The sequence below is a fragment of the Pristiophorus japonicus genome, chromosome 9 (assembly GCF_044704955.1).
Source record: "Pristiophorus japonicus isolate sPriJap1 chromosome 9, sPriJap1.hap1, whole genome shotgun sequence".
Lineage (NCBI taxonomy): Eukaryota > Metazoa > Chordata > Chondrichthyes > Pristiophoridae > Pristiophorus > Pristiophorus japonicus.
The window spans coordinates 17,705,236-17,731,966 of record NC_091985.1 but is presented as its reverse complement, the minus strand read 5'-3'; the positions used below and the strand labels follow the sequence as shown (position 1 = coordinate 17,731,966).

The 26,731-nt window shown below is 47.6% G+C and overlaps 1 protein-coding gene across 2 annotated transcripts in view; it reads right to left on the bottom strand.

Annotated features, from left to right (window-relative positions):
• The window catches only part of txlnba (taxilin beta a), a 39,528-nt gene extending 13,394 nt beyond the window's left edge, over nt 1-26,134 (bottom strand). Inside the window, exons 1-8 of one of the 2 annotated variants that reach the window (XM_070889092.1) lie at nt 26,047-26,070; nt 25,883-25,934; nt 13,493-14,028; nt 11,683-11,774; nt 9,234-9,404; nt 7,142-7,336; nt 5,897-6,016; nt 4,190-4,264 (exon numbers count right to left, since the gene is read on the bottom strand). In XM_070889092.1, the coding sequence (XP_070745193.1) occupies nt 4,190-4,264; nt 5,897-6,016; nt 7,142-7,336; nt 9,234-9,404; nt 11,683-11,774; nt 13,493-14,012 (1,173 nt within the window). In that variant the 5' untranslated portion in view covers nt 14,013-14,028; nt 25,883-25,934; nt 26,047-26,070. Of the gene's footprint in view, nt 1-4,189; nt 4,265-5,896; nt 6,017-7,141; nt 7,337-9,233; nt 9,405-11,682; nt 11,775-13,492; nt 14,029-25,882; nt 25,935-26,046 lie in introns of both variants that reach the window. The other variant, XM_070889091.1, reaches the window with a different exon arrangement.
• Between the last annotated feature and the right edge of the window lie 597 nt (nt 26,135-26,731).

Here is a 26,731-nt window from a genome sequence, read left to right as displayed (position 1 = left end):
ATTATAAAGTCACCTGATTCTGACTGCAAGGGGCCTTAGTTTGTCTTCACTAATCTTTTTCTCTTCACATATCTATAGAAGCTTTTGCAGTCAGTTTTTATGTTCCCATACTCTATTTTCCCCCTCCTAATTAAACCTTTTGTCCTCCTCTGCTGAATTCTAAATTTCTCCCAGTCTTCAGGTTTGCTGCTTCAATTTATATGCCTCTTCTTTGGATTTGACACTATCCCTAATTTCCCTTTTAAGCCATGGTTGAGCCACCGTCCCTGTTTATTTTTACTCCAGACAGGGATGTACAATTGTTGAAGTTCATCCATGTGTTCTTTAAATGTCTGCCATTGCCTATCCACCGTCAACCCTTTAAGTATCATTCGCCAGTCTATTCTAGCCAACTCACGTCTCATACCATCGAAGTTATCTTTCCTTAAGTTCAGGACCCTACTCTCTGAATTAACTGTGTCACTCTCCATCTTAATAAAGAATTCTACCGTATTATTGGTTGCTTCAGTGGCGACTGCCTAGCATTCTTACTCTGGACTCACGAAGATAGTGATGGGTTCGAGGCCCCCCCTCCCCCCTACATATTCCAGGCTGACATTTTAATTCAGAACCGCGGGAATGCTGCATTGTCGGAGGTGATGCCTTTTGGATGAGACGTCAAACTGAGGCCCCGTCTGCCTGTTCAAGTGGATGTAAACGATCGCATGGTCCTCTGTGAAGACGAACAGGGGATCTCTCCTGGTGAGGTAGCTCATGTAATTACACACTCATGTTTCCAGCAACCAACCTGTTTGACACAGTATTTGATCACCTAAGGCCCAGCAATGAGATACCTATCCAGGTGTGTCTATCATTTATAGGTGTACTGGAAACAGCAGTCACAAGGTCTGCTGCGAGTCTGTTGCATGATGTTTGGGGGCAAAATATTTCTCCTAATCTCAAATCTTGCTGGAGTTTTCTTAATTGTGCCCCCTAGTTTTCTGTTCACATTTTAAAGTATACCATGCCGATATTGTGTAGACTAGGCCTAAATTCTCTAGAGTTTAGAAGAATGAGAAGTGATCTCATTGGAACATACCAAATTCTTACAGGGCTTGACAGGGTAGATGCTGGGAGGATGTTTCACCTGGCAGGGGAGTATAGAACTAGGGGTCACAGTCTCAGGATAAGGGGTCGGCCATTTAGGACTGAGATGAGGAGAAATTTCTTCACTCAGAGGGTGGTGAATCTTGGAATTCTCTACCCCAGAAGACTGTGGATGCTCAGTCGTTGAGAATATTCAAGACAGAGATCGCTAAATGTTTGGATATTAAGGCAATCAAGGGATTTTGGGATAGGGCGGGAAAATTAAATTGGGGTCAAAGATCAGCCATGATCTTATTGAATGGTGGAGCAGGCTCGAGGGGCCGAATGGCCTACTCCTGCTCCTATCTCTTATGTTCTTAATCCTTTTACATTAAACGGGTCCATGTCTTGCAAGATTATAAAGACCTCGATCGTGTCCCCTTTCATTGCACTCGATTAACTTAAGGGTTAAGGGAGAAGTTATAGAGACTTAATCGCCTTGTGATGTTTGGATTCTATCCTGAGACTAAATAGGTCGGGTAAACTTCATGAGCAGTGCAAGGTGTAGATGGTCGACGAGTGCATGGGTTTGATGTGTTGAACGTCGATATTGTACTTTTAGGCTGAATCAAGTGCGATGTTAGTGACAAACACATTAGCAAACACATTTACTAAACAGGTTTAGAACAGGAAATGTGAGCAAATAGCCAAGAAAGTTCATGCAAGTGCATTAGCTCATTACGCTGCTAATCTTGTGACTTCCACACACTCGGTTATTTGTTCATCATGAGAAACCACTTAGGTTAGGCCAGAGTGTCAGTCTGATCGACAGAATAGTGTCCGTTATCACGCATAGAAACATAGGCATTGCAATGCGGAAGGCCATTCGGCCCACCATGTCTCTGTTGGCCCTAGCCCTTCAATTGGACCAGTCTCCTCCAATCCCATGTCACTGCCCTTTACCCCTGTCCATTTTATATTCTTTAATTTCACTTATCCGTTTTCCGTTTAAAATGATGAGGTAGCCATTGCCTCAATAGCCACTTGTGGTAAGGCATTTCGCCTCCTAATAACCATCATCCTTCTAGTCAGTCCAAAGCCTACTTCGCCACGTTACTGAATCGTCAACCATGTTTCTTTCCCTTGGGAGTTACTGTTAAAACGGTACAAAAATTCCATAAAATATTTGGGATCGAACAATTTGGAAGCGGGGCATTGACATAAGCTCGGCTGCCCTGTGACAGCAGGACAACCTGATCCATTCGCACATCTCAGACGTAATGTCACATTTTCTTTGGGAACATTAAGATGGAGAATCATCTACTCCTGTGAATTGCACGCATTAAAACAATAGTACAACACCAACAACAGTACAACCAATCGGAATTATGAATAAATAAGGTTCTTTAGAATTCACATTAAGCTTCGATATTAGCCGTGGCTCTGTGAGTAGCACTCTCGCCTCTGAGTCAGAAGGTTGTGGGTTCATGGTCCACTCCAGGGACTTGAACACAAAAGCCAGGCTGACACTCCCAGTGCTATGCTGAGGGAATGCTTCATTGTCGGAGCTGCCATCTTTGGGATGAGATATTAAAGCAAGGGCCTGTCTGTTCTCAGGTGGATGTAAAAGATCCCGTGGAACTAATTCAAAGAAGGGCAGGGGAGTTCCCCCCCTGGTGTCCTGGTCAATATTTATCCATCAAACGAACATCAATAAAACAGATTATCTGATCATTGAGGGACCTTCTGCTGCTTTTCCTACTTTACAACAGTGACTGTACTTCAAAGAAAGTACTTCATTGGCTGTACCACTTTGGGCTGTCCTGAGGTTGTGAAAAGTGCTATATAAATGCAAGACATTTATTTCTTTAAATATGTATGTATTTTATGCGTTGTGTTGTCCACCTTCAGTTGATGAACATAATTTTGTTATATAAGAGATGGCAATGGAGTTGGGGCATGGAATTCAGAGACGTTCTCCATAGAGCCACATAGTGGACAATGCCTGTAACTACATTGTGACAGTTGACATAGCAAAATTAAGTGGAATAACTTACAATGGTAAACACTGACACAAAAGCATGGCCAAAAATAGTGACAATACAAGTAAGGAAATACACACCCCGTGCAGAATTTGTAGAGTTGCAGCCAGTGGCTCAGTGGATAACACTCTTTCCCCCACGTTTGAAGGCCGTGGGTTCAAGCCTCACTTCAGAGACCTGAGCCCAGAATTGAGGCTGACACTCCAGTGCAGTACTGAGGGAATGCTGCATTGTTGAGGTGCCGTCTTTCAGATGAAGTGTTAAAATCGAGGTCCCGCCTGTCTGTTCAGATTGATGTAAAAGATCCCATGGCACTATACGAATAACAGCTGAGAAGTTCTGCTCGGTGTCCTGGCCAATATTAATATCTCACCCGACATCATTAATACATGCCATTTATCACACTGCTGTTTGTGGGAGCTTGCTGTGCGCAAATAGTCTGCCGTGTTTTCCTACAAAACAACAGTGACTACACTTCAAAAGGTATTTCATTATAATATATAGCTGATTAAAATAACCCACTCTCCGTTGGCGCTGTGTGTATTGATATGACTTCCAGATGGAAATCTTGCAAAAAGACTTTTCATAACCTCAGGACGTCTCAAAGCGCTTTACAGCCAATGAAATATTTTTGAAGTAAGAACTGTTTTGAAGTGACTGTTGTAGGAATCTCGCCAGCAAACTTGTGCACAGCAAGCTCCCACAAACAGCAATGTGATAATGACCAGATAATCTGTGTTTTAAGTGATGTAGGTTGAGGGATAATATTGGTCAGGACACGGGATAACTCCCCTGCTCTTCTTTGAAATAGTGCCATGGCTCTTTTAGGTCCACCTGAGAGGGCAGGCGGGGCCTCGGTTTAACGTCTCATGCGAAAGATGGCATCTCCGACAGTGCAGCACTCCCTCAGTACCAGTGCTGGGACAGTCAGCTTAGATTTTTGTGCTCAAGTCTCCTGGAATGGGACTGGAACCACAACCTTCTGACTCAGAGGTGGGAGTGCTGCTCGCTGAGGCATGGCTGACATTACCATGCACACATGAGGCCCTGGCTGGCACACCATGCAGTCTGGCACATTTCACCTGGGCCCTGAGCAGTGTTTCTTGTTCCTTCATGATTCCAGTCTGCAGCTTCCATTCGGCTGCTTGGTTCAGTAGCTATGTGAAGACAGAAGAGAGAGAGAAAGAGATTGTGAACAATCATTAACAAACGAATATTTACAATATACATCAATGATTTAGATGAAGGAATTGAGAGTAATATCTCCAAGTTTGCAGATGACACTAAGCTGGGTGGCGGTGTGAGCTGTGAGGAGGACGCTAAGAGGCTGCAGGGTGACTTGGACAGGTTAGGTGAGTGGGCAAATGCATGGCAGATGCAGCAAATGTGGATGAATGTGAGGTTATCCACTTTGGTGGCAAAAACATGAAGACAGAATATTATCTGAATGGTGACAGATTAGGAAAAGGGGAGGTGCAACGAGACCTGGGTGTCATGGTACATCAGTCATTAAAAGTTGGCATGAAGGTATAGCAGGCAGTAAAGAAGGCAAATGGTATGTTGGCCTTCATAGCTAGGGGATTTGAGTATAGGAGCAGGGAGGTCCTAATGCAGTTGTACAGGGCCTTGGTGAGGCCTCACCTGGAATATTGTGTTCAGTTTTGGTCTCCTAATCTGAGGAAGGGCGTTCTTGCTATTGAGGGAGTGCAGCGAAGGTTTACCAGACTGATTCCCGGGATGGCAGGACTGACATATGAGGAGAGACTGGATCGACTAGGCCTGTATTCACTGGAGTTTAGAAGAATGAGAGGGGTTATCATAGAAACATATAAAATTCTGACAGGACTGGACAGGTTAGATGCAGGAAGAATGTTCCCGATGTTGGGGAAGTCCAGAACCAGGGGACATAGTCTTAGGATAAGGGGTAAGCCATTTAGGACCGAGATAAGGAGAAACTTCTTCACTCAGAGAGTTGTTAACCTGTGGAATTCCCTACCGCAGAGAGTTGTTGATGCCAGTTCGTTAAAATATTCAAGAGAGAGTTAGATATGGCCCTGATGGCTAAAGGGATCAAGGGGTATGGAGAGAAAGCAGGAAATGGGTAATGAGGTGAATGATCAGCCATGATCTTATTGAATGGTGGTGCAGGCTCGAAGGGCCAAATGGCCTACTCCTGCACCTATTTTCTATGTTTCTATTCTGGTATGAACGGTAGCTCCTCGGTGTAAAAACCACATTGTACACACGACATTGGCGGGCAGGAGAAGACCGGCTGGTCTGTCAAGCCTGCCCCCACACCTCATGATGGCTGGAGCATCCTGACCAGACATGGTTCTTCCCCCCCCCGCCCTCCCCCTCCGTCCAATGTGGGGTGACATTGCCATCGGATGTGGTGCAATTGGTGGTAATGAAGGACATCGTTATTCTTTCAGTCAAGCTGACCAATATTCTAGTGCGCTACGTTATAAAGACGAGTATAAGTCAAAAGAATGAATGTATTGCTGTCTTAGGTGTTGGGCAAATCCCCTGAGGTACTGAGCAGAGCTCTGGTTACCTACTCATAGGAAGGGGATAGGAAAGTCTGAATGGCCTACTCCTTTTGCTTTGTTTCCATGAGCCCATGGTTGGCCAACAGTTATATACTACTAGTTAAGCCCATGGTTGGCCAACAGTTATATAACACTGGATGAACCAATGGGTGGCCAACAGTTATATACCACTAGATGAACCAATGATTGGCCAACAGTTATATAAAATATTAGATAAACCAACGGTTGGCCAATACTTGCATATTCCCTTTCTCGTATGTGCCGTTCCTCTGCTTCCTTCATCAGCTCCTGTGCCTGTAGGAGCTTTGCATCTACCAGCTGTTGCTGTAGATCCCTGTGCTTAAAGATCTTCTCGAAGTGCTGTAGAAAAGAACAGACACACACGCACATGAAACGGTGAATAACTGCATCCTGGATACAGCCAAAGAAGGGCTCCGACTGGCTTGAGAGCGATTGCAAACCTAACAAACCCAATCCCAATTTCCTTCCATCCCAGAACCTTTGATCACACTTTATTAGAACATTTACCGGTGTGGATCCGGCAGAATTACTGGCAACAGACAAGATTTGAGGATGACATTCTGCCGGGCGTTATTTGTGCAAACACTCAACACCTTCCGATGACATTCCTTTGACTGCTCATCAAGTCAGGAGTTCGTTCATCGGAAGCAGGTGTAGTAGGGGAGAATTAACACAACGTGCTCCTGATCTCCCGCTTTAACTTCAGGATTGTCCCGTTGTCTCCAGGAATTAAAGATTAATCTCCGGAACACTGCTGTGAGCAACACCGGGAGAAAAATCATCGAGGCATTAACAAAATATATTTTAAATTCATTTTCTTTGAACCCTTTCGATTACTGACTATAAAAATATGAGCGATGGAATAAATAAAGGATGATTAAAGGCAGTAGGTTCAACAACAACATGTATTTATATAGCGCCATTAAAATAGTAAAATGTCCCAAGGCACATCACAGGAGCGTTACGATTCAAAATTTGACTCCGGGTCACATGAGGAGAAATTAGGGCAGGTGATTAAAAGCTTGGTCAAAGAGGTAGGTTTTAAGGAGGAAAGAGAGGTTGGGAGGCGGAGAGGTTTAGGCAGGGAGTTCTAGAGCTTGAGGCCCAGGCAACAGAAAGCACGGCCACCGATGGTTGAGAGATTATAATCAGAGATGCTCAAGAGGACACAATTTGAGGAGTGCAGATATCTCGGGGGTTTGTGGGGCTGGAGGAGATTACAGAGATAGTGAGGGGCGAGGCCATGGAGGGATTTGAACACAAGGATGAGAATTTTGAAATCGAGGTGTTGCTTAACCGGGAGCCAATGTAGGTCAGCGAGCATAGGGGTGATGGGTGAGTGGGACTTGGTGCGAGTTAGGACACGGGCAGCCTGGGATGAAACGTCCAATCAGAGTGGGTAACCCTGGTTGCCGGGGGTACTCGCAGACTTTCTGGAGCCCGCGGCAGGATTGCGTGCGTTACCTCCTCCCGGGTATCGTACTGTTCGATGATGGTTTTCAGTTTGCCGCCCAGCTCGGTGTTCTCCTCGCACAGTTTGACGTTGCGCTGGCTGTGCTGGTCGATCTGAGCCTGAATGTCAAGCAGGGTGTCCTGAAAATGTTTGGTCACCTCTTTGCGTTTCTCCTCTTCCTCCCTCGATCGCTGCAAGCTCTCCTCCTGCTCAGGAGACGAGAAACAGATTGCATCGGCTCATAAGTCAAGGAAAGAAAGAAGGAAAACAAGAACAAAACATGTAAAATCTTTGTCTTCTCTTTTATTAGTTACTCTTTAAACTTTGAAGTCAAACAACTGTGGAAAACCTTATTTTGGGAATAGTGAAACAGGGAGCTCACATATTACATTGTGGGCATCCAACCCCCTCACCTGTACGATCAACCCCCTCATCTGTACGATCAACCCCCTCACCTGTACGATCCAAACCCTCACCTGTATGATCAACCCCCTCACCTGTATGATCCAACCCCCTCACCTGTACGATCAACCCCCTCACCTGTATGATCCAACCCCCTCACCTCTATGATCAACACCCTCACCTGTATGATCCAACCCCCTCACCTGTATGATCAACCCCCTCACCTGTATGATCCAACCCCCTCACCTGTACGATCAACCCCCTCACCCGTATGATCCAACCCCCTCACCTCTATGATCAACACCCTCACCTGTATGATCCAACCCCCTCACCTGTACGATCAACACCCTCACCTGTATGATCAACACCCTCACCTGTATGATCAACGCCCTCACCAGTATGATCAACCCCCTCACCTGTACGATCCAAACCCTCACCTCTATGATCAACCCCCTCACCTGTATGATCAACCCCCTCACCTGTACGGTCCAACACCCTCACCTCTATGATCAACACCCTCACCTGTACGATCCAACCCCCTCACCTGTACGATCCAACCCCCTCACCTGTACTATCCAATCCCCTCACCTGTATGATCAACCCCCTCACCTGTATGATCAATCCTCTCACCTGTACGATCCAACCCCTCACCTCTATGATCAACCGCCTCACCTGTATGATCCAACCCCTCACCTGTACGATCCACCCCCTCACTTGTATGATCCAACCTTCATCTGTATGATCCAACCCCCTCACCTGTATGATCCAACCCCCTCACCTGTACGATCCAACCCCCTCACCTGTACGATTCAACCCTCACCTGTATGATCCAACCCCCTCACCTGTACCATCCAACCCCCTCACCTGTACCATCCAACCCCCTCACCTGTATGATCCAACCCCCTCACCTGTATGATCCAACTCCTCACCTGTACGATTCAACCCCTCACCTGTATGATCCACAACCCTCACCTGTATGATCCAACTCCCCCACCTGTATGATGCAACCCCCTCACCTGTACGATCCAACCCCCTCACCTGTATGATCCACAATCCTCACCTGTACGATCCACACCCCTCACCTGTACGATCCACACCCCTCACCTGTATGATCCAACTCCCTCACCTGTATGATCCAACCCTCACCTGTATGATCCAACTCCCTCACCTGTTCGATCCAAATCCCTCACCTGTATGATCCAACTCCCTCACCTGTATGATCCAACTCCCTCACCTGTTCGATCCAAATCCCTCACCTGTATGATCCAACTCCCTCACCTGTATGATCCAACCCTCACCTGTACGATCAACCCCCTCACCTGTATGATCCAACCCTCACCTGTATGATCCAACCCCCTCACCTGTACGATCCAACCCCCTCACCTGTACGATCCAACCCCTCACCTGTACGATCCAACCCCCTCACCTGTACGATCCAACCCCTCACCTGTACGATCCAACCCCTCACCTGTATGATCCAACCCCTCACCTGTACGATCCAACCCCTCACCTGTACGATCAAGCTCCTTTTCCCCCTTTCAGCAGACAAGTGGTTGAAGTGTGAAGTGAGATGTGTCGCTGAGATTTACACTGACGTGTCGTGTGCTTTGCAAAACCGTTATTTAATTTGTTTACACTTTAGATCGATGTAAGAGTTGCTTTAAGCTTGGAACTGCCCCCAGCCCCCGCAACGCCACTAACCTTGAGCGTCTTGTTGTGTCTCTGCAGCTCCCGGCACAGACTCTCGAGTTTGCTGCGAGCCAGGACGGCCCTGCTGTGCTCACTCTGCAGGTGGTCCTTCTCCTTGACCAGCTGCACCTGTTTCCTCTGCAGCAGCTTCCTCTGCTTCTGTTCACTGTGGTACTCCTCCAGCTGCACACAGAGCACGGTCAATGACTGCCGGGAACACCGGGAAATGCTGGGGAATGCTGGGGAACGCCAGGAACACCGAGGATCACCGGGGAACACCAGGAAACGCTGGGGAATGCTGGGGTGCGCCGGGGAATGCCGGGAAATGCTGGGGAACGCCATGGAGCTCCGGGAAATGCCAGGCAACGCCGGGGAACGTCGATGAGCACCGGGGAGTGTCCGGGAATGTCAGCGAGCGCCGGGGAATACTGGGGAACACCAAGGAGCGCCAGGGAGTACTGGGGAATGCCAAGGAGTGCCGGGGAGCACCGGGCAACATCAAGAAACACCAGGGATTACCGGGGAGCACCGAGGAACACCGAGGAACATCAGGAAACACTGGGGATCACCGGGGAACATCGGGAAACACTGGGGATCATCGGGGATCACTGGGGAACATCGGGAAACACTGGGGATCACCGGGGAACATCGGGAAACACTGGGGATCATCGGGGATCACTGGGGAACATCGGGAAACACTGGGGATCACCGGGGAACACCGGGATTCACCCGCCTCAGTGCCGCAATGATATCCGCATGGGATCCACCTGGCATCAGTTCTCTAAACACATCCTCTTTCCATAAGCAAACTAAAAGTACACCATGACGTGAATTTATTCTATCGCATGCAGAATGCGATAATTGTAGAACTGATAGTTTCAAGCTTTAAAACCACTTAAAAAATCTATAGAAACAAAGAACACATTTCTATCGCTTTTTTCACAGCCCCCCTCTTCCCCCCCAGGATGTCCCAAAGCTCTTTACAGCCGATGGCAGTGATGTAATGTGGGAAACGCGGCAGCCGAATTGCGCACAGCAAGCTCCCACAAACAGCAATGTGATAATGACCAGATAATCTGTTTTAGTGATGTTGACTGAGGGATAAATATTGGCCAGGACACCGGGGATAACTCCCCTGCTCTTCTTCGAAATAGTGCCGTGGGATCTTTTGCATCCACCTGAGAGAGCAGACGGAGGCCTCGGTTTAACGTCTCGCCGAATGTTCCCTATAAGTTTGCGGCCGGTAACAGGAAGGGTCCCGCTGAGGCTACTCACACGGCTTCTCCACTGTCAATCCCGCACATGCGCGGAGATTTAAAGGGACCGCGCGCTAAATGAAACAGGCCGGGCAGAACACAGCGCAGCTCACAGGGAACATTGGTCTCGTCCCTTCTCTTTTAGCCTCGCTACCCTCAATTCTTTTTTCTCCTGTTCTGCTGCTCAGAGTTCACTTTTATTTTTTGCCCCGTATTCAGTTCCGAAATACTCCCCTCAGAGAGTTGTGGAAATGCAAGTTGAACTTGTCGAAGTTTGAATGACAAACAGCTGCTGTACCATCAGATCGCTGGGGGTGGCACCAGTGAGCTTTGGCAGCCGCTGTGGCGACCCCAGCAGGTACTCAATGGTATTGCAGCCTCGATGGATTCAGTCATCCAAAACCAATGGGAAACCCTCGATTCTATTTTTTGCAAATAAATACATATAACTTAAAAAGCCACAGATATTCCAGCCTAAATGGTAAGCTTTAATGATAAGGTATACAAGATTTGTTTTAAACTGGGTATTCAGCCGAGTGAGGTCTGCTGGGCTCAGGTCGGGATTCTGTAGTTAAACCTCCTCAACACTGGAACCCAACAGAGACACTCGGCTATAGGACAAATAGCTGTCTCTCAAACAGAATGAAGTTCTTTTTAAGGAGGAGTTTCCCACATTATAACAGTGACCACCCTTCAAAAATACTTCATTGGCTGTAAAGTGTTTGGGACGTTCTGAGGTTGTGAAAGGGGAGATATAAAGAAAGTTATATAGCACTTTTTTCAAGGCAACTTTGTTTTGAGAAGTCACTGGTGCAATGTGGGAAATGCGGCAACTAATTAGCGCACAGCAAGCTCCCACAAACAGTAGTGTGATAATGACCAGATAATCTGTTTTAGTGATGTTGATTGAGGGATAAATATTGGCCAGGACACCGGGAATAATACCCCTGCAAAATAGTGTTGTGGGACCATTTAAATCCACTGAGAGAGCAGACAGGGCCTCAGTTTAACGTCTCATCCAAAAGACAGTACACTACTGAAGCATCAGCCTAAATTTATGTACTCATGCCTCTGGAGTGGGACTTGAACTCACAACCTTCTGAGGCAAAGGCAAGAGTGCTACCCACTGAGCCACACATTACCCAGTAAGGAGAGGCCATAGCATGAAGGTAATAAAATTCCGGCACTGGGTTCCATGTACTGACCAGTTCAGCGTACTTCCCGATCAGGGCATCGTGCCTCTCCTCGGGCGAGCTGGTTTTGCTCAGGTTCTGCATCAATACGCCAACCTCCTTCCCTGTGTTTTAACACAACAAGGCAACAGGATTGTTAACCCGCAGCGCGATGGCAGTAACAACACGACCAATGGACCGATCTGTGGGCTGGCATCGGGAAAGTGACCATGGGAAATGTCGGCAATCGTGTTAAAATAAAACCTGTTTCACCGATGTCCTTCGGGGAAAGGAACCTTCTTCTGTAACCCAGACTGGTCAAGACAGGGCTACAGTCCCACACCATGTGGGCGAATCTTAATGCCCTTGGGTAAATGGGTTGGGGTACGGGCCAGCCACGATCCAATTGATTGGAAGAGCAGGTTCAAGAGGCTGAACAGCCCTCAACACTCAAGAAGCTCGACACCATGCAGGACACAGATAATCTGTTTTAGTGATGTTGATTGAGGTTGATTGGCACCCCATTCACTCCCTCCACCAGTGGCGCACCGTGGCTGCAGTGTGTACCATCTACAAGATGCACTGCAGCAACTCGCCAAGGCTTCTTCAGCAGCACCTCCCAAACCCGCGACCTCTACCACCTAGAAGGACGAGGGCAGCAGGTGCATGGGAGCGCCGCCATCTCCAAGTTCCCCTGCAAGTCACACACCATCCTGACTTGAAACTATATCGTCATTCCTTCATCGTCACTGGGTCAAAATCCTGGCACTCCCTCACTAATAGCACTGTGGGAGTACCTTCACCACTCGGACTGCAGCGGTTCAAGAAGGCGGCTCACCATCGCCTTCTCAAGGGCAATTAGGGATGGGCAATAAATGCCGGCCTTGCCAGCGATGCCCACATCCCATGAATGAATTAAATAATGGCCTCCTCCTGTTCACATGTTCCTGTGATATACACATACCCCTCTGATCTCCCCTAACTTCTCTCCTGATCAGTGTTCATAGACCCTCCTGTAAGCACCTTGGAGCCATTGTTAAGATATCACAAACAAACGACGCGACAAGACACCATGACATAATTTATCTCAAGCATTTGTCAAACACCTTGTCATGCAGGCACAACCCCTTTAAGATAAATATTTTTTTAATTTGAAGTTTCACAGCTGAATACCCTCCTTCTGTGCTGTATGATTATAACAACATAAGAAATAGGAGCAGGAGTCGGCCATTCGGCCCCTCGAGTCTGCTCCACCATTCATTCAGATCATGGCTGATCTTCTACCTCAACTCCACGTTCCTGGACTATCCCCATATCCCTTGATTCCCTTCATATCCAAAAATCTATCGATTTCTTTCTTGAATATACTCGACGACTGAGCAGCCACAGCCCTGTGGGGTAGAGAATTCCAAAGATTCACCACCCTCTGAGTGAAGAAATTCCTCCTCATCTCAGTCCTAAATGGCTGACCCCTTATTCTGAGACTGTGACCCCTGGTTCTAGACTCCCCAGCCAGGGGGAAACATCCTCCCTGCGTTGACCCTGTCAAGCCCTGTAAGAATTTTGTAGGTTTCAATGAGATCACTTCTCAAGCTGATTGTAAAGTCCACTAACTGAAAATATTGAGGCAAAAGATATTTGGGGACATTGATTAGATTGTGGGCTGGGAGAGTTACAGGGCCAGGCATCAGTTGGATGGTGGGCCTTTTCTTGACTTCAACTGTTGTCGGGTGATCGAGACAGAGCTGAAATACTCTGTATGGCTGCTCAGGTGTCCCATGCTGCCTGCAGTTCCCCATGAATATGTTGGCCAAGTTGACCTGAGAAGTTAAATAGCACTCACCCAGTCCTTTCAGTTTCTTCTTGTCCAGCTTCTGTTCCTTACCCATCTCCTTATTTGCTTCCCCCAGTGCTGCATGTCCAGGCTGCTCTTTCTCGGGCTCCCTGCCGTAGTCTTCGGCTTCCACGTCGCCATTATTGAGGGCTTCGCCTCGCTCCTCCTCCCCCTCGGCCTCCTTCCCCCCCGGGCTCCCCCCCGAGGCGTACGTTTGGATGATGTCCTGCAGCTGCCTGTCCAGTTCCTCGGCGATGTCGGGGAGGGGCGCCTCGCTCCCAAGCGGGTCCGCCTCCTTCGGCTTGAGGGAGGCCGCCTTCGCCGGTGCCCCATCGGGTGCACCAACAGCCTTTGGACCCTCCTCGGGCTGTTGCGGCGGTGCCGGGGGCATTCCGGCAGGGTTGTCTATCCCCTGCTGCTCTGGCTGATCGCAGCCGGGTGCCGATGCCGGAGACTGGACGGGTTGCTGTGTCCCAACTCCATCGGGAGGGACGGGGGTGTTATTGTTGACGGTATCCGGGCACTCCATTGTTGATTAATAGTGCCTAAAGGTGGAACGACAATTGGAATGTCAAACCATCACTGGAATTAATGACCCACATTATGCCCAAACTGTTATGAGATCCGTTTTATGTTCGGTTTTCATCTCTTCCCAACAGCATGCAATTTTCCTCGGCCCAAAACCGAACCCGCTCCAAGGCCTCGATCAATCACACTACGGAATGGATTCATAAGAACATAAGAAGTAGGAGCAGGAGTAGGCCATACGGCTCCTCGAGCCTGTTCCGCCATTCAATACGATCATGGCTGATCCGATCATGGACTCAGCTCCACTTCCCTGCCCGCTCCCCATAACCCCTTATCCCCTTATCGTTTAAGCTACTGTCTATCTCTGTCTTAAATTTATTCAATGTCCCAGCTTCCACAGCTCTTTGAGGCAGAGAAGAAATTTCTCATCTCTGTTTTAAATGGGCGGCCCCTCATTCTAAAATCATGTCCTCTAGTTCTAGTCTCCCCTATCAGTAGAAACATCCTCTCTGCATCCACCTTGTCAAGCCTCCTCATAATCTTATACGTTTCGATAAGATCACCTTTCATTCTTCTGAATTCCAATGAGTAGAGACCCAACCTACTCAACCTTTCCTCATAAGTCAACCTCCTCATCTCCGGAATCAACCTTGCGAACCTTCTCTGAACTGCCTCCAAAGCAAGTATATCCTTTCGTAAATATGGAAACAAAAACTGCACACAGTATTCCAGGTGTGGCCTCACCAATACCCTATATAACTGTCGCAAGACTTCCCTGCTTTTATACTCCATTCCCTTTGCAATAAAGTCAAGATTCCATTGGCGTTCCTGATCACTTGCTGTACCTGCATACTCACCGAGGACCCCACAGTATAACTTGAAGGATCAAACCTTCCTCGCAAACAGTGGACAACCATCAACAGCCTCAGAACCGGCCATGGTAGATGCCACCACCTTCTCCATAGATGGAAGATTAAAACATCCCCATCACATGACTGCGGAGCTCCTAATCAGGCCCTGGAGCAATCATTGAGCACTGCCCTCAGAGGAAACTCACGGGCAGACTACAAGATATTCACGCTGTTACACCGGAAGCTTTGGCCTGGATATCCGACTTAGATATTGACTTTTAATTTAGTTTGCTACGACCATATGAAAGAAAGAAGAAGAATCACACTCTTAAACCACCAGCTGCAAGATGAAGAGTGTTCTCCAGTGATTCCCCTGCAGTTATCCCTTTCACTGTAGACCAAGATGGCTCCAGGGTTGACAGCTCCTTACTGAGCTCCTCGACCATGACCCAATGTGTGGTGAGTGGAGCGAGCTCGGGAGGAACAGGTGACTGTAGACCTGTGGTTCCCAAAGCACTCCCCCACTAGGGGATTTCTTCACCTCATGTCTGGGTCTGTTGTAGACTCATTGATAAGAGATTGATTGTTGTGATTACCAGAAGGCAAAATCAATGGACCTTGATCTTTTGTTCTCTAGCAATTCCTACTTTCTACCTTTTACCATCCATTACCCTTACCCCCACCCCGCAAACTCCTGTCTTCCACTTTTGAAGTTCCCCTACCTCAATCTGTCAGCCGGGGCTCAGTGGGCAGCACTCTCGTCTTTGAGTCAGAAGGTTTGTGGGTTCAGTCCCACTCCAAGGACTTGAGCACAAACATCCAGGCTGGCACTCCAGTGCAGTGCTGAGTGAGTGCTGCACTGTCGGAGGGTGCCATCCTTCAGATCAGACGTTTAACCTCTCTCAGATGGACGTAAAAGATCCCACAGTACTATTTCGATTTCGATGAATAGTTGGGGGGGGGGGGGGTTTCCCCAGTGGTCTGGCCAATATTTATCTCTCAATCAATATCGCCAAAACAAATTATCTGGTCATTATCACATTACTGCTTGTGGGAGCTTGCTATACACCAATTGGCTGCCGTGTTTCTGACATTACGACAGTGACTACCCTTCAAAACGTACTTCATTGGCTGTAATGTGTTTGGGATGTCCTGAGGTCATGAAAAGATGCTATATAAATGCAAGACTTTGTTTTTTTTCTTTTCAAATGACTAAAAAGCAAATGGGCACTTGGAGCTGAAGAGGGAGATGGGAGGTAAGTTGTGTATGTATGAGTGTGAGTTGCTGTGTGTGTAAGTGTATGTGAGAATTAAGTGTGTATATGTTTGTGTGTGTGTGTATGTGAGTGTGTGTGTGAGTGTGTGTGTGTATGGGTGTATGTATGAGTGTGAGAGTTGTGTCTGTGAGTGTGTGTGTGAGTGCGCGTGGGTGTGTGTGAGTGTGAGTTTGTATGGGTGTGTGAGTGTGACAGTTTGTATGTGTATGGGTGAGTGTGAGAGTGTGTGTGTGTGTGAGTGTGAGAGTTTGTGTGTGTGTGTGTGAGTGTGAGAGTTTGTGTGGGTGTGTGTGAGTGTGTGTGGGTGTGTGTGAGTGTGAGCGTTGTTTGTGTGTGTGGGTGTGGGTGTGTGAGTGTGAGAATTGTGTGTGTGTGCATGTATGTGAGTGTGAGAATTGTGTGTGTGTGGATGTGTGTGAGTGTGAGAGTTGTGTGTGTGTGAGAGTTTGTGTGCGTGTGCGTGTTGGTGTGTGAGTGTGAGAGTTTGTGTGTGAGTGTGAGAGTCTGTGTGTATGTGGGTGTGTGTGAGTGTGAGAGTTGTTTGTGTGTGTGTGTGTGTGTGAGAGTTTGTGTGTGTGTATGAGTGTGAGAGTTTGCGTGTGTGTGAATGTGAGCGTGTGGGTGTGTGTGTGTGTGTGAGTGTGTGAGTGTGAGAGTTGTATGTGTGTGTGGGTATGTGTGATTGTGAGCGTTGTTTGTGTGTGTGAGTGTGTGTGAGTGTGAACGTCGTTTGTGTGTGTGAGCGTCGTTTGTGTGTGTGAGTGTGAGAGTTTGTGTGTGTGGGTGTGTGTGAGTGTGAGCGTCATTTGTGTGTGTGGGTGTGTGTGTGTGAGTATGAGAGTTGTGTGTGTGTGTGAGTATGAGAGTTATGTGTGTATGTGGGTGTGAGAGTTGTGTTTGTGTGTGCAGTGAGCTACGTAGGGATTCCCCTTTAAGACAGATACTGCACAACAACATATGCGATGGTTAATTATAGCTTGTTTCCTCACAGGGAGGATAAGCTGACCAGCGTGCAGCAGCTGCTCAGTAGCCTGGGTTATTTGGAGCATTGCTAAATAGGGCCATGTTGTTCAGCACTTTCAGGAGCCACTGGTACACAAGACCAGCAATCCTCTCCGCTCATAACTAGCACTGCAGCACAGTGAACCTCCGTACCAGCGTGATCTCACCGTGACCTTGAACTGATGCCCATGGGTCCGGAGCGCCCACACACGCCACGCGTTTTAGAGTCTGCTTTCTGCTAAGTTAACAGAGGTGTTCACTCACTCAACTTGCATTTATATAGCGCCTGTAACATACTAGAACATCCCAAAATGCTTCACAGGAGTGTTATCAAACAGAATTTGACACCGAGCCACATAAGGCGATATTAGGACAGGTGAGAGGTAGAGAGACGGAGAGACTTCCCATAAGCACAGGTGTAGTAGGGGAGAATTTCCACAGCATTCTCCTGATCTCCCGCTGTAACTTCAGGATTGTCTCGGTGTCTCCAGGAATTAAAGATTAATCTCCGGAATACTGCTGAGAGCAACTCCGGGAGAAAAATCATCGAGGCATTAACAAAATATATTTTAAATTCATTTTCTTTGAACCCTTTCGATTACTGACTCTCAAAATATTAGCGATGGAATAAATAAAGGATGATTGAAGGCGGGAAGTTCAACAACAACAATTTATATTTATATAGCGCCTTTAAAATAGTAAAATGTACCAAGGTGCTTCACAGGAGTGTTACGAAACAAAATTTGACACTGGGTCACATGAGGAGAAAAAGAACATTAGTGCTGGTGTTTGGTTCTCTTCACTGCTCTCACCCCAAAAACCAATCGCTCCTCTGTTTAACGGTATTGATCATAGGCAACAACATCAACAATATTTATATAGCGCCTTTGACATAGTTAAAGAGTCCCAGTTATGAACTGGTTAATAATGGGCTTGGAAAACCAAGCAGAAATGGAAAGCCAGTGGGTGCTCAATATAAAACTGATCAGTAAAACCAATGGTATTAACTATAACCGGCTCACCGATGCGCAGTTTGAGTTCCGCCAGGGCTACTCGGCTCCAGATCTTATTACAACCTTGGTCCAAACTTTGGACAAAAGAGCTGGATTCTAGAGGTCATGCAAGTGACCGCCCCCTGACAGCAATGCAGCATTTGATCGAGTGTGGTATCAAGGAGCCCTAGTAAAATTGAGGTCACTGGGAATCAGGTCAAGGGGAAATTCTCCATTGGCTGGAGTCATAACTAGCACAAAGGAAGATGGTCTGTGGTTGTTGGAGGTCAATCATCACAGCCTCAGGACATCACTGAAGGAGTTCCTTAGGTCAGTGTCCTAAGCCCAACCATCTTCAGCCTCTTCATCAATGACCTTACCTCCATCATAAGGTCAGAAGTGGGGATGTTCGCTGATGATCGCACAGTGTTCAGTGCCATTCACAACTCCTCAGATAATGAAGCAGTTCATGACCCGCACCTGGACACCATTCAGGCTTGGGCTGATAAGTGGCAAGTAACATTCACGTCACACAAGTGCCAGGCAATGACTATCTCCAACAAGCGAGAGTCTAACATTCAATGGCATTACCATCGCCGAATCCCCCACCATCAACATCCTGGGGGTCACCATTGACCAGAAACTCAATGGACAGCCACATAAAAGTCAGGGCTACTGGAGCAGGTCAAAGATTGGATATTCTGCTATGGCTGGCTCACCTCCTGACTCCTCAAGGCTTCGCCACCACCTACAAGGCACAAGTCAGGAGTGTGATGGAATACTCTCCACTTGCCTGGACGAGTTCAGCTCCAACAACACTCAAGAAGCTCGACACCATCCAGGACAAAGCAGGCCGTGTGTGGATGTGGGTCGAAGCTGGGATTGACCTAAACTGTGATACTTCAGCTCGAGTATTGCGACCCATTGTGGGCACCACACTTTCGGGAGAATGTCAATATCTTAGAGAGGGTGATTTATAAGAAGGGTACCAGGGATGAAAGACTTCAGTTAACGTGGAGAGACTGGAGAAGCTGGGGTTGTTCTCCTTAGAGCAGAGAAGGTTAAGGGGAGATTTGAAGGGCTGGATTTTCGGTTGGAGGATTTTTCGGGTGCTAATGGCGGTGGGGCGGTAAATTTTGCGCCGGGAAATGGTTTGCGATGGCAGCCAATAAATTTGGTTGCTGCGCTCTGAGAGTGGGGCGGACCACTAAGGGAGGAGTTCCACACCCCTCTTAAGGCGCCGGCTTTGGTACGCCCCAAAAAAGGCCTCCCTGCAAAAAAATTAATCGGCACGAAAAATATTCCTCACCCCAAATAAAGATAAATCGCAAAATAAAACCCCAAACACAATCGCACTTACCTCATGCAGTCATTCCTTCCCTCACCACTGCCGGAACAGCTCTGAGCGCTAAACTTTCTCTGGAGGGTTGGCTACGGGGCCCTAACGGGTCAGCGCGAAACAAGTTTTGAGATCGGGACGATAACGGAGGCGTTACACACCGACGCGACTCATAGAAACATAGAAACATAGAAAATAGGTGCAGGAGTAAGCCATTCGGCCCTTCGAGCCTGCACCGCCATTCAATGAGTTCATGGCTGAACATGCAACTTCAGTACCCCATTCCTGCTTTCTCGCCATACCCCTTGATCCCCCCCCCGATGGTACTGCTCAGCACCGCTGCAAAAGCCAGCACCAAATTACCCGGCAGGGCGCTGGAAGCTGGCTGCCCGTTCACAGGCATGATGGGCCGAATGGCCTCCTTCTGTGTTGCGACATTCTATGGGGGCCGATTTTCATCAAGGCCTCCGCCCGCCCAAGGTCAACAGGCGGCAAATGGGCGACGTACGCCGCCAATCTGGGCGGCAGCGGGCGGGATGTCGCATTCTCAGCGGCAGAGGCGCTTGCCGCCCAAGTGCCGCCGAGGATGGAGTCGGGGCCCACGGAGGGTCGAAGAGCTGAACAAAAAAAGTCCAACTCGTAAAAAAAATTTAAAAACTATCGGAAGACCTTCAGGGGATACCATCCAGGTAAGTCACTTACCTTTTTTCCAAGTTCTTCATACTGTCGGGGACAGACCAGCCTCCAGCCAGCGGCCCACCCCCGTTCTGCCACCGAGTCCCGCCCGGCTCAGTTGCCCCACTCGGCCGTCCGCTGACGTCAGCGGGCGCTTCCCGGCGGCTCTCCCCTCCCGCCCGCTCCAGGCCACCTCCAAAGTGGCACTGGGCAGATCTTCAGTCGGCGGCAGTCAGCGGCAGCGGGCGGTGAGGTGGTGAATTGCTTTGTGAAGCGCTATGGGACGTTTCTGAAAGATTGTGATAAGGAGCTATAAAAATGCAAGTTCTTTATATCTTTTAAGCTAAGGTCATACAATTCTATCACAGAGGTTGCTGTCTATCCCTGTCTCCATGACGACCAGAGTGTCAGGGGGGGAAAAAATGACAAAAGAAATGGAATAAAACTGCCTCACAAATTCCACCGGTGTATTTTACATAGAATACTGCTTAAATAAAACATGACTGGATTTTTTTTCTGTCTCTTTTTTTTCCTGCTATGCATATCTTCCCTTTTTGGGTTGTTTCTGGGCAGGCTGAGAGCTGCAGGTAGGCCGAAAGAAGCCGCCACAGTTTCACAGCTACCGGTGACCCACTTGTGAAGACCCACACATCAGCATCTTCATTACAGGTACAAGACGATTTCAGGGTCCAAGATAGCTCACGCGCTACAAGCTAACGGCAGGAACCGCAGGCCCGAAGCCTCACCTGGAGTTGGGTCTCGGGCCTCATTTTAATAATGGGGCGGGCTTCCTCCATCTGACGCGCCTCGAGAGGTGGCTCGTCCAATCACAGCATCCAATGTGAGCCTCCTGTCTCGCCAGCAACGGCTCACGGGTATAGAATCATATATAGAATGGTTACAGCACGGAAGGAGGCCATTTGGCCCGTCGAGCCCGTGCCGGCTCTCAGTAAGAACACCTCAGCCAGTCCCACTCCCCCACCCTTTCCCTGTAGCCCTGCAAAGATTTTTATTTCAGGTACTTATCCAATTCCCTTCTGAAAGCCATGATTGAGTCCACCTCCAGCACCCTTTCAAGCAGTGCATTCATGATCTTAACCACTCGCTGATTGAAAAGGTTTTTTCTCGCGTTGCCTTTGGTTCTTTTGCCAATCACCTTAAATCTGTGCCCTCTGGTTCTCGACCCTTCTGCCAATGGGAACAGTTTCTCTCTATCTACTCTGTCTAAACCCCTCATGATTTTGAACACCTCTATCAAATCTCCTCTTAATCTTCCCTGCTCCAAGGAGAACCTAGCTTCTCCAATCTATCCACGTAACTGAAGTTCCTCATCCCTGGAATCATTCTCACAAATCTTTTCTGCGCCCTCTCTAAGGCCTTCACATCCTTCCTAAAAAGTGTGGTGCCCAGAATTAGACACAGTACTCCAGTTGGGGCCGAACCAGGTAACTCCTGGCTTTGAACCCTCCCTGTCTCTGTAAATCCCTCCAATCCTACAACCCTCCGAGATTTCTGCGCTCCTCCAATTCTGGCCTCTTGTGGTCCCCAATTTTAATCGCTCCACTATTGGTAGTCGTGCCTTCTGTTGCCGAGGCTCTAAGCTCTGGAATTCCCTGCCTGAACCTCCTCACCTCTTTACATCTCTTTCATCCTTTAAGTTGCTCCTTAAAACCTACCTCTTTGACCAAACACAATGAGGACCAATTTCTACCCCAAGATTTCACTTTGCTTTGATTCTCTGTTTAATTCAGATTATTGGATAATTCACACTTTGTGAAGCATAAACTGGCTATGTGAAGCAGACATGACAGCAATTGTGCTGGCTAGAGAGGAAATTGCCTCATTTATTAGAAGAGAGAAAGAACTTGGATTTATATAGCACCTTTCACGGCATCAGGATGTACCCAATCTGCGCACAGCAAGGTCCCACAAACAACAGAGTTTGTTTCAGTGATGTTGGTTGAGGAATAAATATTAGCCAGGATACCGGGATAAATATCTGTTCTTCTTTGCTTCGTGCTGTGGGACCTTTCATAGAAACATAGAAAATAGGTGCAGGAGTAGGCCATTCAGCCCTTCGAGCCTGCACCACCATTCAATATGATCATGGCTGATCATGCAACTTCAGTATCCCACTCCTGCTTTCTCTCCATACCCCTTGATCCCTTTGGTCGTAAGGGCCACATCTAACTCCCTTTTAAATATATCTAATGAACTGACCTCAACAACTTCCTGTGGTAGAGAATTCCACAGGTTCACAATTCTCTGAGTGAAGAAGTTTCTCCTCATCTAGGTCCTAAATGGCTTACCCCTTATCCTTAGACTGTGACTCCTGGTTCTGGACTTCCCCAACATCGGGAACATTCTTCCTGCATCCAGCCTGTCCAATCCTGTCAGAATTTTATATGTTTCTAAGAGATCCCCTCTCATTCTTCTAAATTCCAGTGAATATAAGCCTAGTCGATCCAGTCTTTCTTCATATGTCAGTCCTGCCATCCCAGGAATCAGTCTGGTGAACCTTCGCTGCACTCCCTCAATAGCAAGAATGTCCTTCCTCAGATTAGGAGACCAAAACTATACATAATATTCAAGGTGTGGCCTCACCAAGGCCCTGTACAACTGCAGTAAGATCTCCCTGCTCCTATACTCAATTCCTCTCACTATGAAGGCCAACATGCCATTTGCCTTCTTCACCGCCTGCTGTACCTACATGCCAACTTTTAATGACTGATGTACCATGACACCCAGGTCTCGTTGCACCTCCCCTTTTCCTAATCTGTCACCATTCAGATAATATTCTACCTTCCTGTTTTTGCCACCAAAGTGGATAACCTCACATTTATCTACATTATACTGCATCTGCATGCATTTGCCCACTCACCTAACCTGTCCAAGTCACCTTGCAGCCTCTTAACATCCTCACAGCTCATACTGCCACCCAGCTTAGTGTCATCTGCAAACTTGGATATATTACATTCAATTCCTTCATCTAAACCATTGATGAATATTGTAAATAGCTGGGGTCCCAACACTGAACCTTGCGGTACCCCACTAGTCACTGGCTGTCATTCTGAAAAGGACCCATTTATTCCTACTCTTTGCTTTCTGTCTGCCAACCAGTTCTCTATTCACGTCAATACATTACCCCCAATACCATGTGCTTTAATTTTGCACACTAATCTCTTGTGTGGGACCTTGTCAAAAGCCTTTTGAAAGTCCAAATACACCACATCCACTGGTTCTCCCTTGTCCACTCTACTAGTTACATCCTCAAAAAATTCTAGAAGATTTGTCAAGCATGATTTCCCTTTCATAAATCCATGCTGACTTGGACCGATCCTGTCACTGGTTTCCAAATTACATCTTTAATAATGATTCCAAAATTTTCCCCACTACCGATGTCAGGCTAACTGGTCTATAATTACCCGTTTTCTCTCTCCCTCCTTTTTTTAAAAAGTGGGGTTACATTAGCTACCCTCCAGTCCATAGGAACTGATCCAGAGTCGATAGACTGTTGGAAAATGACCATCAATGCATTCACTATTTCTAGGGCCACTTCCTTAAGTACCCTGGGATGCAGACTATCAGGCCCTGGGGGTTTATATTAGCGATTTAGACTTTGGAATCAAAAACACAATTTCTACATTTGCGAACGACGTCAAATTAGAGGGAATAGTCAATACTGAGGAGGACTGCAACAAATTACAGGAGAACATTAATAAACCTACAGAATGGGCATATAATTGGCAGATGAAGGACAACACAGATAAATGTGAGGTATTACATTTTGGTAGGAAGAATAGGTGGGTCACTTGTTACTTGCAGGGTGCGAGTCTGGGTGGGGTAGAGGAACAAAGGGATCTCGGAGTACAAATACACAAATCACTAAAAGTTGTGGCACAGGTCAGCAAGGCCGTAAAAAAAGAAAACCAAGCACGAGGGTTTATATCTAGAGGTATAGAATTGAAAAGTAGGTAAGTTATGCGAAACCTGTATCAAACCTTGCATAGACCACACATAGAGTACTGCGTATAGTTCTGGTCGCCATATTATAAAAAGGATATAGAGGCACTGGAGAGGGTGCACAGAAGATTTACAAGGATAATACTAGAAATTAGGAAAGGATGAACAGGCTGGGACCCTTTTCTCTTGAAAAATGAAGGCTGAGGGGTGACCTAACAGAGGTCTTTAAAATTATGAAAGGTTTTGATAGAGTAGATAGAGAGAGAATGTTTCCACTTGTGGGGAAGAGCATAACTAGAGGCCGTCAATATAAAATAGTCACCAAGAAATCCAATAGGGAATTCAGAAGAAATTTCTTTACCCAGAGAGTGGTGAGAATGTGGAACTCACTAACACAGGGAGTGGTTGAAGCGAATGGTATAGATACATTTAAGGGGAGACTAGACAGGGATATGAGGGAGAAGGGAATAGAGGGTTATGCTGAGGATTTAGATGAAGAAAAATAGGAGGAGGTCGAGTGGAGCATAAACGCCGGCATGGACTGGTTGGGCCGAATGGCCTGTTTCTGTGCCATATATCCTGTGTAATCCTATGTAAATCAAGGCGTTGCTTAACCAGGAGCCAATGTAGGTCAGCGAGCAGAGGGGTGAACGGGACTTGGTGCGAGCTAGGACATGGGCAGCACAGTTTTGGATGACCTCAAGTTTATGTAGGGTAGAACGTGGGAGGCCAGCCAGGAATAAGAAAGAAAGAGTTGCATTTATATTCATGACCATCAGACATCACAAAGCGCTTTACAGCCAATGAAGTACTTTTTGAAGTGTAGTCACTGTTGCAATGTGGGAAACACAGTAGCCAATTTGCACACAGCAAGCTCCCACAAACAGCAGTGTGGTCATGGCCAGGTAATCTGTTTTTGCTATGTTGATTGAGGAATAAATATTGGCCAGAACACTGGGAATAACTTATCTGCTCTTCTTTGAAATAGTGCCATAGGATCTTTTACATCCACCTAAGAGAGCAGACAGCACCTGCGACAGTGCAGTACTCCCTCAGCACTACACTGGAGTGTTAGTCTGGATTGTTGTGTTCCAGGGACTTGAACACACGACCTTCTGATGACGAGGACGAGAGTACTACCCACTGAGCCACAACTGACCCTGCAGGAGTGAGTTGCAAAAGTCAAGTCTTGAGGGAAGCCAGAGATGTCCCGCCACACACAGAGTGACCCAGATCCCCAAGGGGAACAATCGGGTTTCTGTGCACAAGTCAAATGTCGACAGCTGACAGCTGCCCGGGAAAGTATCCCAGCTTCTTATTTTAGTTTGGATGACAGGACACCCTCGCCGATTATCAGCACACGGGTTTTAAATAATCAGAGGAGTCAATTTCTCACACCAGTTAAAAAAACAGAAATTAAACCTTCCTCCTGTTTGGGATACGCATTGCAATCTCTCAATCGTTGGGCTCTCTAACTAGCTGATCAATCACTGGTCCTGTGACTTTGAAACCAGGATTTAACTTCGAGGTGGCGTTTGATTGACACCTCAATAGCATTCCCGGACAAAAATCCTAACTTGTTAGAAACTTTTATCACTTTATTGGTTTTGCATTCCATCTCCTCCGTTCCAAAAATCCAGAGCAACGACTGATTTCACATGCTGGTGACAAAGGAATATAATTGAACCGGTTTTGAATTCCTCCCAGAGCACCGAGCACTGACACTGAGTGCGAGCCAGACCGAGAGAATTTAATTCATGAAATCAACTCACCTCCCCTCCGCGCACACAAAAAAACCCTCTCCACTCCAGAGATTGAAATGATCTGTCGTTCAAAAAAAAAAGTGAAATGATGAACTACTTCCCCCTCCCCACACACACACACACACACACAACACGCACATACAAAGCAGAGTATGAAGTTAGTTGCAACTTACCTCTGCCCGGGCTGTGCAGTGCTGTGGAACTGACTGGCCGGCGCTGTCTGGAGTGACAGGGCAGCTGGGTGAAGCTGGCCAGCTAAAAATAAAGCGGCTCAACAGTGAGCGAGGGGGAAGGGGCGTGTGTGGGGTTACACTGGTCGTGGGAGACCACCTGTAAAGCCCTGGATGACTCAACACTTCACACAGCACTCGGTTCATTTTGGGGGGGGGGGGGATGCTAGCCAGGTCCAGAATGGGTTGCAGAGGCATGGGGGCTGAAATTGCCCTTCTACTTCAGGCCGGTTACCACCGCAAGACCATGCTGCGGAGTGGCGTGGCCGCCGACTTTTGGTAAAATGGCCGCTGATGGCCCAAGTGCCACCCCGAGATTTCCTGGCGGTGCCCTGATTCCCCCCTTTACCGTTCCGCCGCCGATCAGCGGTAACACAGAAACACAAACGTAGAAAGTTACAGCGCAGGAGGAGGCCACTTCAGCCCAGCGTGTCTGCGCTGGGCCGACAAAAAGCCGCACGGCCCTCGGTCAGCAGCCCTAAAGGTTACATACAAACCCAGGAACAATGACGGAAAGGCACAGAGCACCCAGCCCAACCAGTCCGCCCCACACAACTGCGACACCCCTTACACTGAAACATTCTGCACTCCACCCCAACCGGAGCCATGTGATCTCCTGGGAGAGGCA